General features: G+C 39.4%; 1 protein-coding gene across 8 annotated transcripts in view; it reads left to right on the forward strand.

The window, feature by feature from the left end:
- EBF2 (EBF transcription factor 2) overlaps nt 1-13,467 on the forward strand; it is a 142,619-nt gene that overhangs the window by 106,200 nt on the left and 22,952 nt on the right. For 5 of the 8 annotated variants that reach the window (XM_059831576.1, XM_059831580.1, XM_059831581.1 and 2 more), the window contains 3 exons: nt 567-648; nt 11,199-11,316; nt 13,105-13,235. In XM_059831576.1, coding sequence (XP_059687559.1) covers nt 567-648; nt 11,199-11,316; nt 13,105-13,235 — 331 coding nt within the window. Of the gene's footprint in view, nt 1-566; nt 649-11,198; nt 11,330-11,452; nt 11,464-13,077; nt 13,236-13,467 lie in introns of all 8 variants that reach the window. The other 3 variants (XM_059831577.1, XM_059831582.1, XM_059831575.1) reach the window with 2 other exon arrangements.

The following is a 13,467-nucleotide window of genomic DNA, read 5'->3' on the forward strand; positions in this document are numbered from 1 at the left end:
GTTACTGAAATCTTAATAACTAACAACATCGTCATGATGAAATCTCATCAGCTTCTTCTGGGAGCTGTATTTGTTTCTCTGTTTTTTAATACATTCTAAGTAGTTTCAAGGCTTATCTGCCTCAGAGTTGCCCTGTTGGTTTTTGTAGTTTTTACAATAACATTATCCTTCTGTATTGTTTCACGGAAAATCCCTTCAGACAGTGAAAGAAAGACCTTGTATGCAAGGGAGAGATAAAGAAAGAGACTAAAATGGTGTGGTCAAACATGCAGTGAGGAAACGGGCATAAATTGGAGTAGATATGTTGACTTATACCAGCTAGCAGCCCAGCTCAGAGTGGATTACAGTCACATTGGTAGTACTTTACCTGGTTTGTTTTTTTTTTTAACCTCTGTTTGCTAGGGTTTGTTTTTTGTTTGTTTTGTTTCTGTTTTGGTAAATTCTTACAGTCCTAGTCTACCGATACACTGTCATGTAAATCACTACAATGTATACTTTAAAACAGAATATAACAACACGTGTTTTGTTATGGTTAATAAAAGTGACATGGTTCTTTACCTTTCCAGGTTCTTCTTAAAATTTTTTCTCAAGTGCAATCAGAATTGTTTGAAAACAGCAGGAAACCCAAGAGATATGAGACGGTTCCAGGTAAGTCCGATAAGGCTCAGCATTAACTTGTCTGCTTTTTCTCTTCTTTTCCTTTTCCCTCTCCTCTCTCCTGCATTGTTCATAATAAATATGATGACAGTATATGATAAGATAATATCAGATATTGTTAAAGTTTTTCTCCATTTGTTTTGTTTAATCCTTCCCCCCCCCCCGTTTTTTTCCTCTTTTTCCACTCTGAATCCCCAAGGGGAAGTGATGTACTGTACCAACCAGTAGTGGATATTTGATTTGACACCCCCGGGCAAAGCACTCACACATACAGCTGCCCACAGCAGGGATCATGTTTGTGATACTTAGATGCCTCAGAATTTTTCAAAGTAGCTCTGTACGTGGTACACAAGCAGGGTCCTCATTTCCCTCCACTCCCTATCTCTTCCCATCTCTTTTGCCTTTTAACTCTCTCACGCCCTTCCTTTCAGCTTCTTTAAAAAAGGAGCCAAAATAGTGATGGTCACTTTAAGATCTCACGCAGCAAAGCAACAAGACCCATGGGACAATGACCCAGCTGCTTTGCAGTGAAATCTGCCGCTGGTTTCATCATAGCTGTCGCTGATGTATTGTGAATACCAGCTAATAAAAACACAGAAGGAGGTGAAGTGTGGCAGTGGTGAAGAGAAAGGCGGACGCAGCCTCCCATCTTTCACACCCTAATCTTTTAAGCAACTATGTTTAATAAATAAGTATTTAACCTGTAACTTGGCCCTCACAGAAATATAAATGGAATGCTCAGGCTGTTTATGTCCTAGGTGCACTGTCACGTCTCTGCGGTGTGAAAGGTGGCACGGCAGAGAACGCTGGGGAAAGTGCAGAGAACACTGGGGAAAGTGCTGCTAGAACTGACTCTCGTGCAATTGGGAGCGAGGCAGCACGGTCTAGCGGAAGATCGCAAGTTTTGGACTGTACCACTAATTTGCTGGCTGACCTTTGATGAGCCATTTTTCCTTTCTTTTAGTATATATTTCCACCTCTCCAAATGGGGTTGCTTGCCTTGGTAAAACTTTGTGGTCTTTTGGAGAACGTTTGAGAAAGTGCATGCATGCTTTGCCAGCCAAAGCCTTTGAAGTCTACTGATGAAAATCAGGACTGTCCTTGTAAATGCTGGTACCGCTTGTTATTGTTATTATTGTACTTTCACTGTGTCACATCCCTGATACAAAGAGGATTTTAGCTTATTTGAGGGATGGGCGGTTTTCTTGTAGACCCACAAGACTTGTGGTGGGAAGGTGACATCCTCAGGTTTGCCAATTCTTGTTTCATTGCTTGGGCACTTGCATCAGTTTTCTCATTTATAAATGAAGTTAAAACTCCACAGGAGTTTACAGAGTTTACAGAGTTGTTTAAAACCTTCCACCAAAACATGTTTTCACATACAAGTGATTTTTTTTTTTTGTGGGAGGTGTATTTTTATTTAAAAAAAAGTTCAACTTTTAACAGAAATACTGCAAAACGAGAGCTTCTAAAAGCTCAAAAAAATTTGAAAAAATATAGGCAAAAAAATATAAGAGAGTTATTAATTTTTTTGTTTTGAGCAAAAATAAATTTAAAGAAAAATTCCTGACCAACTTAATTTTTTTCACTAGTAGCTTTAGGAGACTGCAGTGACTTCTTCATTCTGTGTTTTTAGAGTTGATAAGATGTGAGAAAAAAGAGGTGTTCATTGTTAGGAAATTTATACTGATTTTTTTTTTTTTTTGAAGTGGCAATTCCCCTAAAGAAAAAACACCAATTAGATATCATCTGCCAAGAATGCGAAAAAATCTGAGTGTAATGGAAAACTCCATTTATAGCTTGTAAACAGATCTTGTTAGCTCTTAGAGCCAGCTAGAATAGCTGATTGTGGAATGTGATGAAACAGAAATAGAGTCCTTTTTTTTTTTGTTTTGTTAGGAGTTTGTAAAAAATCTTGCACAAGGGTATCCTGATTAGCACCTGGGGATTCTAGGCACTGCCACATTGCAAACAGTATTGGTTGTTGCAGCCAAAATATAAATTCTGGATCCAAAACCACCTGAACACTGAAGAAATTCAGATCTGATTTCAATCTCATGCTAGCTGCCCCCTCGCTATGGCGAGTGAAACTAAAATCCTAGATTTCGATCAGGTGCTGAACTGCAGGAAGATTTTGGATCTAATTTTTTTCTTAGAAATCTATCTCTAGTATCAGCCTCATTCTTTGTTTCACCTCTGTATCTCCACACCCAAAATGGTGATGCTATACAGCCTAAACAGCTTCAAATTTCCAGTGGAACATCGAACAGGGAAACTGAAGTGAGTCTTACAGCACCCACATGGTTACTGATGGAATGTCTTCACTCCTTCAGCCCATCCACCTGGCATGCCTCTCGTATGTGAGAAAGTGTGGCCTGGTGTTTGATCTTTGTACCAAAATCAGCGGTTTATTGGAGAAGAAAATGGGATAGACTCTTCATCTGGGTTTTCTGCCTTACAACATGCCAAGCTGGAAAAATAGAGCCAAGTGAAACTCTCTGGTTCTGTTTTGCAGGGCTTACTTAAACTCCTGCACTTTCTGTCCATTTGAGTTCATACCCTTTGAGTTCCATTGTGAGGTTTAAGTTCAAACCCCAAAATTAATCAAGATCAGGCAAACCCACTAGGTTTAGCTTACTTTTTGTCAAAACCAAAAATATTGACAAGACTTTTTTTCAGATTTACAAAAACGAACCCTTTGATAGAAATTGCAAGATGCTTGAGGTTTTGAGTGAAAGCAGGATCTTCATTCAGGCTTGTTCAAAACTGGACGCATTGGTTGATGAGCTTTGTTCTGGGCTACAGACGTCAGTATGTATATAAAAGAGATATGAAAAGTAGTTCAATTGCTGAAATTTTACACATTGGGAGTAAAAAAGCTCTGTGTTCCAAAGGAAATTAGCCGTGATGAACTGTAAAGACAATAAGCAAAGACAGCTTGCTTTCAGTCTGCCTCGTTGTTTCTAAGGATAGAAGCCTGACTTCCCTGAAAGTAACGGAAGTAAGAGTGTTCTTGAATGCTCCACTGTCTTCTGGATCGTCCTTTTTCTTGGTTGATTTTTTGGGAGTTGTTTTGTGTTTTGGTTTGGTTTTTGTTTTTAAATTTGGGCAAACACTTCTTTGCCTGCTGCTTGTTGAGCATGGTCTGTCAGCTACCCTTCAAGTCAGAAGTGGGAAAAAAAGATAGATTACTTCAAATATTAGTGGTGTGCTTGCACACTGTGAACATGTTCATTTTCATTGTCCAGATTTACATCAGGCAAAGTAATTAAAGTGCAGAATTGTTTATTAGGTTTGAAAGGACAGTTGTTTGTCCTACCAGTACAGGAACATGTGAGTGGAGTAAAAAGCAGGGTCAAAAAGCACAGTGCAGTGGGATACTTTATTAACTTCATGATTTAATTCATTATGTTTTATTCTTGGGCCACATCTAAAACCTTTATTATTTTTTCCTAATAAATTATTTGTACAGCTGTTGTTATTAAGGCCCTCCTCTTTCACACGCATTTAACTTTCCTTATGCAGACAGAGTTCTGGAGCGATGCTTAGTTCAGTATCTTTTAATTTGTACCTATGTTTTTCTGCAGAACCAAATATATTCATTTTCGATGGAGTAGTGCTTGTCGGATCTCCAGGAGACATTAAGATACTCTGTTTTATGGTTATAAAAAAAACAGAAGAGAGAATCCCTATATCAAAGTTCTCATTTAAGTTGCTACTGAAACCTGGAACTGAAAGGGTCTCATCAAAAAACATTTTTGCTCTTTAATGGAAACTGAATGAAAGCCCAAACCTCAGGCTTTGTTGTTGAGACACAAATGTAAATAAGAGACATGGAAATAGTGCTGTACAACGCATCTTATTGAGTTCTTCCCGCATGGAAGAATGGTTACTCATGTCTGGAAAAGTGTCAAGTTAATGCTTCTGATTAGAGATGGGTGTGAAACTACACAGTTTGGGCTTGGTTTGGCTGATAACCAAAGTTCCAGGGCGTTGGGATCCAGTCTCTGAGCCTGGCCTCAGCCTCACTTCTAGATATGTTAAAAGATTTAGATATTTTACAGTGTCGTTACGATATATTAAACTAAGTTAAATGTTAGATTTCACTTATATCACTCTCATTTTAAAAAAGGGGGGTGGGGAGAAAAAGGGGTGGAAAGGTTACGTTAACACTGCATTGTAAATTTAATACAGCTCCAGATGCCTGAAGATGGTTTTTTTTTTTATTATAATTCTTTAGTTTGGAGAGCAACACCAGCTGCTTTGTGATCACATTAACTATTTGAAATTTGCTTTGATATTAAGTAGAGCTTCAAAGATACAATGAAAATCTCTTAATGTTCATTTTTTTTTTAATCAAATACAAAGGTTTTCTACTGTTGAAAAAAATGTTATACCTCAGAAGTTAAAGGATGTGTGATCATTATTTTAGTGGGGTTTTTCCACCCAGTAATAACAAAATTTTATTGACTCACTCAGTACTTCAATGTCTGTCAGTGGCTAAAGCAGGGAAAGGGAATATTTCTAGAACTAATGGATATTTTCATGGTTACTTGATGGCTGCCTAAATAACGAATGCAGATCGAGTAATATGTCCTTGTGAATTTAACTGAAGCAAATATTGATTATTTATCAATTAAAATATTTCTGAATAAAGATTGTCAGTCGAAAACTGAAACAAAAAGCATGCTAAAATCACCTAGTCAAACAATAGTGCTGACTATTTGAGTTCAGCTCATCTGCAAATCTGAGTTTACACAGGTATTGTCATTACTGTCATTGCTGTATTCTCAGCGAGTGATTCTCCCAGGAACAGAATAAAAAAAAAAATATGATGCCCTCCATTTAATGAGGACTTCTCCTAGAGAACTTGATTGAAGCCCAATGATACTTAATGGTAACGACCGGTGTGTAATGTGGGACAATAATTCTGTGGAATTAAGATGAGGCACTTCAGCTAAAATGCTTCAGCTGAGACCCGGTGCTAATGCATTAGACTCCTGTTGATTGGGAATTCTGCTTCATCCAGTAACATACTGATTAAACAGATTCTACAGTGCCACAGTCGAGAGAATGGTACAAGCCAACAGAACATCAGTACTAACAATGGTCATCTTTGAACCAACGTGCTTTCTTAGAGACAAAAAAGAGAAAGGTCAGCAATTGCCCTCTGTTTTCAGCAGAAATCATGACATGGAATGTGCCTGGCAGGTATCCCCCTCTAGGTGCTCTAGGGAGAAAGAGAAAGGAAAAATAACAAGGTGTATCCCTGGGGAGATTTCCTTCCTGACCTCAGAGTGGTTGGATCTCAGTTTATCATCAGGCACGTGAGCAAAGCTGGTTGTGTTTGAGAATTCACCCAGCTAGCTTCTCATACGGAGCACTGAAGGATATGTGTCATTCAGGAAAAAGAAAAATGGGTAAGAGTGGTGGGATAATATTGTGAGTTAGGAATGTCGTAGACTGTAAAAAACTAAAAAGGGATAGCAAGAATAAAACATAACTGGTCAAAATCAAAATCCTTTTCAGACTGATGGTGAAAGAATGTGCCAAAAACCCCCATGGTCAGATTTGGATATGGATAGAGATCGCTGAACTGTTGTTAGAGAGGTGAACACTACACGGACTAATGTCATTATGGGAGACTAATTTCCCAGGTATAAATTGCAAAACAAATGCAACTAGTGTCAGCAGAGTCCAGAGCTATTACTCGGTGGCAGATTTCTTCATGAAATAGTGACTGACCCAACAAAGTGATGTTATTTTAGATTCTATATGAGTAAGGGAGGAACTGACTGCAACTGCAAAAGAAAAAAACACTCAAGGAGCATAATGTGCTCAGATCTGCAGACCAAATAGCCATTGTGACAGTGAGTTGCCAGAGTTGTGTATTGTCTGTTAAAAACAAACCACAGATGAGATTCTACTATGTCTCAGGTAAGCTTTGCCAGTAGAAGTAAGGATGCATTTGTGTGACTGTACCCTACTGATTTCTTGTTTGGAATACAATATACTGGTTTAACCACCTTCAAAAGGGAATGAAAATGAAATTGGAACAGGTGCAGGAATGGGTCATTAAGGTGACTGGGGAGGGGACAAGAGCTTGGCTCAAATGCTTTAATGACATGCACTGAGAAGGGACGTAACTGCTGTCTAAAAATATCCTAAGGTAGATCAGAATGGGAAATAGTAATTTTTAAAGCTAGTGTTAAGTATAAACTGACTAGGATTAAATTTAGGCTGTAAACCATAAATTCCCTAACCATCAGGACAAAGTAGGCTTTAAAACAAGAGGAGTACCAAAGGCAAAGCTTGAAGAGGTTGAAGACAATTTTATAAAAGTAGTAGCTACATGGTTTGGTTGTCTGTAATAGCAGGAGACTAGATGTCAGTGACCCAGGCGTTATCTCCTACCCCTGTGCCCCTATAATCTTAGGAGGCCCCATTCCTGAAATGAAGGCCATGTGCATAGTTTTTTCTGTTCGCCTAGACTTTGCAGCAGGCTCAGGGTCTCGGGGAGGATTTCCCAAAGAATTCAATGGAAGTTTTGAGCAGAGAGAGGCCGCTGGCATTTCTCACATTGTTTATCTTATTCCTAATCCAACTATGAAGCAAACACATTATATTCTAGCATCTACTCCTGTATTACTCGCTCAACCAAAACGCCTATTGACATCAATGGGAGCCCTGTCCAAGTGAAGACAGCAGGATGAGGCCTGACATCTTTTCTTCCACCCAGCTGGAAAATAATAATAATGATGATAATTTTTAAAATCCTCATAGTAGTTATTCTTTTGAAAAGTTAAAATAACATGGTGCTGTGACTAGAGAGTTATAGGGGAAAGTGCATCAGGAATGTAATATTGTTTCCAGATGTACAATGTCATAAAGAATTTTTTCCACACTTGGAATGGTAACAGGAATTTTTTGAGAGAGATCATTTACGCAGTGATGAGATATGTTACATGTAAGTAAATGCCTGTATGCCTGGAATGTTTGTACCATATGTCTAAATAGGTGTCTGTGAGTGATACAGCTTTTATATCTAAGATGATGTGTATTTACTTGCATATATGTGATTTGAAGAGGAGTATACTTTAGAATATAAAAATACTGATATAATGTATGGATGGGGAGGAAAGATTGTAGTACCCAGGTAAAGGTTTGTAAAGAAATACAACATTTTGAACTGTGCATGGAAGTGAAAGAGGGGCAGCGCAGCTCAGAGAACCTGAGTTTGTGCTAAAGACAGTTAGACTGAATGTCATAGTAGGTGAACCCTAATTGTGGTTTTTGAGCAGGGATTACGTTACAGAAATCCACCAGGGAAACAAAAATAATGTGGAGACAGAGCCCATGCATTTCTTCGGTACTGCTGGGGAATCATTGTTTTATGTCTGTGGCTTCATAGCTAATAACAAGACCCTTGCAGATTTGCAGAGAGAATCTTAAGAACTGCCGAGATCACCACTTAGAAGCCTGTAACTCCCTCGCTCTTCCTAGACATGGAACGTACGTTTGGATGGATGAAGGAGTAACATGTTGCCGTGTCTATTTCTTGCTTGATTGCGTGTCCTCTGAAACTCCAACAGAGGTGATGGGTTGATCCAGCTGTTGGGTGGCAGAAAATCTTTAGTCTTTATGCTGTCTATGTCAAATTTGGGCCTCAGCTACAATTACCAGAATCCATGGCCTACCTGACATATTTTGATGTTCTCAGAGCATTCCCTTAGGATTACATTTTACATTAACTACTGATTTTAAGTAAAAGACCATCAACTGAATAGGAATAGAAGCCAAATTATCATACACAAGAAGTAGTGCCATCAGATCAGGAAAAGAAAAATGTGCCAAAATCATTTGCCAGTAATTTTTGCCAGTGCTGTGGACAAATCTGAGAATTTACATCTCCAGGGAAGTTTGCACATCACCTTTCATCGGCACTAAATACAGGGTTTTTTTTAAAAAAAAGGACTGGAGTGTTTTACGATGTTGAGAGAACAAGTGTTATTGATAAATACGTGTTCAGAAGGGTTTTGGCAAAAATGCATAGAAATGGTTAATAAGGTAATGGTAAGAAACGTTGACCTTGATTTGTTTAGCTAAGATGTAAAGATTTTTGAAGGTCAAAGGTGTTCTTGTGTAGTGTTTTGGAGTCTAACTGTGTCTGACCCTCTAACATTAAGCTGCTGTGGCCTGCAGTTTTGAAGAGTGAAGCAAACCAGGGGGAAAGAGAGAAGGGGGAGAGAACAGGAAATGGAGTGAGGTGTTTCAGGAAGTTGTCAGGAGTTGACTGATTGATTCCAGATGGAAAGGGTCACCCTTCATGACCCAGGAAATACTCACTGGGGGAAAGCAGTTGGCTTGTGAAAGGGAAGGGCCTGGGAGTTAGAGACCATAGTGGAATGCACATTCCTCTTCCTTTTATCCATAAAACATTGTTTTTTAATCTTCAGTATAAAACAATTGGATTGTCATCTTCATCAGGCAGGAGGCAATGGCTGGAGCAAAGTGAAGAAGTTCAGTGGTTTCTATGTCCATAATCTCACATGTTCTTACTCCACATCCTCAATAATGAGTTGGCTAGCGGTGTCGTAGCAAAGACGACAAAGGTCTCTGCGGAATTTCAACAGTACCTTAGAGATCACTGCAAGTAAGGTCCAAAACGTTGAGAAGGTTCTGGTACAGATCTGAACTTTGAGTTTTGTCCTGTCCCTGAGAATGCGATATTTATTTACCCTAGGTCCCAGCCTGTGAAATGCCAAATGGCTTTGACCCTCCTGTGATGAATGGGAGAGGTAAATAAAAATGGAACCGCTCATGGAGAGAGGTCTAAAAGTGCATCTTCCATTCCCGCTGGCTCATGGAATAGAGGATGCTCAGCACTTATCTTCTAAACAGAGGACTATTTCTTGCTGTTACTCATGCTACAGGGATCTCTACAGCTCTTACTGAAATGTGGCTCTTGTATTGTGCGCAACATTTACACCCAAATGGTATTTCAAGCAGGGAATGTGTGTGTACTTGAAGTCTGCGTATATTATAAAGATCTCATACTGAAAGCATGTGGGTGTGTGTTTATCACATACGTACCTTGTGTATGTGAGGTCAGATATGTGTATATTATATAGTGTAACTGTATATGTATGATATACTTTTTATTTACATTTGGTTACAATTTAAACACTTGTCGTAAATATTTCAGACACTGGAATAATTCAGGTCTATTCCCCTGTTGCCATAGTGTGCTCTGTGCTGGCCAGTGAGAGATTAAAATTTATTTCCATTGTTTAACGGAAAATAATGAAGTGCATCTGAGTGGGTTCAGCTATGTCATGCGGGAAATGTTCACTTTGGAAAGGAGTCTCACTCCACCCAAATGTGCAATGATGAAATCAGTTGGCACACAAAAGCAACACATTTTGTGACAAGAATGCTTGAGAAGTATAAAAGTACAGTATGACAAGAGCCTTTTGGAATGAATTAAACTTATCTCAAGAAAGAAAGTATTCTTTAAGCTAGTATAATCCTGTAGGAGGGCAAGGTTTCTCCTGCTATATGCTGAATATACTTTTATCAACAATGAGAGCTTGACGTTCTCTTACCTAGACTATGACAGCTGTATCTGTGAAAATTCATGAACACATCTAGGGTCAGATTTTCAATAGCTGTGAATTACTCTAGCTGTGTGGCAGCTGAATGGAGTTAAGCTGATTTACACCAACTGATGGTCGAAACCTGAAAGTTTCAATAAGATGCATCTTCTTCCAGTAGTTAAAACGCGGTTTGTTCATTTTTTCCTAAAAGTTTGTGGTTTAAAGGCACATATATTTCTGGATTTATAGGACGTAGAGCTTTGGATATTGTCTTGTAAAGGGAAAACTAAGTGGGATTCATTAACTTATACAGTTACTTCCTCTAAGAATTCACATGCTATTGGAGCCCAGCAACATAAGGTTTAAAAACTGCTGCTTGATTCAGGGTCCTCAGGCTCAGATGATTTTCAGGAGGCACTAAGCATGCATAGGTCAAAAACCAGACATGATATTAGGTACTGTTTTCATGTAGTAGGAGTTTCCATTTTGCTCAGTCAGTGGAGACCTGTATTTTCAGAGCAGATGCAGATACATTTGCATCTGTGTGCAGTACGGCAGATGGCTCTGAATCTGCATGTATGTATCAGAGGGCAAATTGCTGTGGTGCTCTGCAGCCTGCCCTCCTGGATGGTATATATAGACCTCTTTGCCATCAGCTATGCTACAGTGCATCATAGGAAACTAAATTTAGGGCCATCTGCAGTAGCTGGTTCATTATACAGTAAGGACTTTATGCGGCCCTTAGGATGCTATGTTAAATGGAATTAATGCATAGAATGAAGGCTGAAAATATTTTCTCCCCTTCTTGTTAGGGAGTAAACCCTGCAGGACATGATGCCGTTTTACAAACAGAACAGGGTTTTAATTAAACTGAATAATTAACAAGTTGAATTTCAAAGTAAATTGTTTACCTGCCTCCTTTTTCTTCCCTTTCTAAATGTCTAGGTTGTGCTATCAACAACAGTGAATGTTGACGGGCACGTACTGGCAGTGTCTGACAACATGTTTGTTCACAACAACTCCAAGCATGGACGGAGAGCAAGGAGACTTGACCCCTCAGAAGGTAGGATATTTGTGTGAAGAACAGCGTGCAAATGAATGCAAAAGCATATTACCCAATCCTCGATTTCTATTTGTTTTCAGGAGGGAAGGAGAGCTGGGGGGAACTACAGAACCTCAGGGGTTTAGAGAAGGAAGAGGCAGGAAAACGGTGTCTACTGCATGCAAAATATGATCCTCTTTACATCTAAGAGACTGACTCCTCCTCCCTCCCCCCCCCCCCAATTTATTAATTAGTTTGTACTGCAAAGATGAAAAACATAGAAATACTAAGTATTATCTAAATTTCAGACTTCTCGATCAGCTGGGATAGATTTTATTTCAGGCAAATTAGGCAACGTGACATCTTAGTTAAACAGAACTGTTACAGCACAAGATGTGTATGAAAAAGTGTCACTAGTTCCCTTAAACAAACTATGCACAAAGCATAACAATGCACAGAAGGAAGCTGACACTAATTGATTTTAGTTTGTTTGGCTAAGCAAGACTCATGGCCGGCTACAAGATGGGGTTTGGACTATATTAAAGCAATTACAAATACTTGTATCTGTTAAGCTTCAAAATGTTGGCCCCTCCTCTCCCTCTTCCCATACATTCATTACCAATGCATTCCACCTCTCTCACACAGATAGTACTCAAAATTACTAGAAAATGCTATCTGTGTCTACTTTTCCCTCCCCTGCAGCTAGTGAAAGTGAGAAGAGCTAGTGATGTTAGTAGAAAAGACAAGCAAGGATATTATTTCATTATAATGTTTTGCTGCCCCACTTCTTAGCTGTGCCCTATATCAACCTAAAAGAAGAATTAATGAACTGGAAGAAAATGATTGAATCAGTAAAGAATTCAGAGTGGTGTTAATTCTCCCCCAGCGGGCAGTGAAATGGTAGAAGGAAAATCCCAGGATTCCTAGCCTAGGAAGCCATCCAGTTTTTCCTTGACTGATTGGATGTGATTGACTGGCTGTTCAAAGGAGTCTCATGTTTTTGGAGCACTGCCAAAGTTCCCCTCCACCTCTGACCCTGTCAACATTGGGAATGGAGTGATGGATTGACTTTGGTTATGGCCTGGAAACCATATTGGGTTCCTGATGGGATGTATAGTCCAGAGGCCTTGAACATATGGAAGAGAGGAGAAAAAAAAAAAAATGTACTCTATAAAATCAAGAAAATTATTAGAAATTGTCTTCTAACAGGAACTGGAGGAAACGTTTGATATTCCCATATCTTTTTTACCCATTGATAAACTTAATAAATCTTAATCTACCTCTCTTTCCACAGGGTTTAGCTTTTGTGTGATCATATGCTAATGAGTGGGGGTTTTTTTAAACAGCCTCTGCACAATCATTTAAGCGTTTCATTTTTACACCCACTACAGTTGGCCTATTAGGCTTTAATAACACGATGTTAAGTGCCAGTAATGAATAGGCAAGTAATTAACACTAGCAAGGCAGAAACCATCCTTTTATTTATTTATTTATTGGGCTTCGTGGAATGGTAAAGCAGCCTTCATGGGTGAATGGCTGGAGGGGATTTGTCCTGGGCCTTTGGTCAGCACTAGGGAATTCATGCCAGCCGTGAAGCTGCAGCAGTGCAGAAACTCCCAGGAGCGGACAGGTGAAGCTGCTCTAAGCTACAGTTTGTATCAGTATGACTTAGGCCTGCGTAACGTGCACAGAAGTTGCTTGCACCTGTCTGCTGCAAGGGTTTACACCTGGTATTGCAGACAGTCTCAAAGCTGTGTGGGGAAAAAACCCCATAACCTGATGCTCTGATGTCCTTTTTGTTTTGTTTAGCCACACCGTGCATCAAAGCCATCAGCCCAAGTGAAGGTTGGACTACAGGAGGAGCAATGGTGATCATTATTGGAGACAACTTCTTTGATGGGCTGCAAGTTGTATTTGGAACCATGCTTGTATGGAGTGAGGTAGGTAGAGGTGCCTCCCTAACGCTAAACTGAAGAGACACTCCTTTTCTGAGGAAAGTGGAGGCGGAATATAAATATAATGGTAGAAAAATGGTGCCGTGTAAGGCGGGCCATATAAACCTGTGTGAAGGAAATTCATGGAACAGGTTTTCTCTCTGGAACTCCTTGCTATGCGCTATTATTGAGGCCAGCTGCTCAGCAATAGCCAGAATGGAACTGAACAATTCTAGGC

The sequence above is a fragment of the Gavia stellata genome, chromosome 31 (assembly GCF_030936135.1).
Source record: "Gavia stellata isolate bGavSte3 chromosome 31, bGavSte3.hap2, whole genome shotgun sequence".
NCBI classification, from domain to species: domain Eukaryota; kingdom Metazoa; phylum Chordata; class Aves; order Gaviiformes; family Gaviidae; genus Gavia; species Gavia stellata.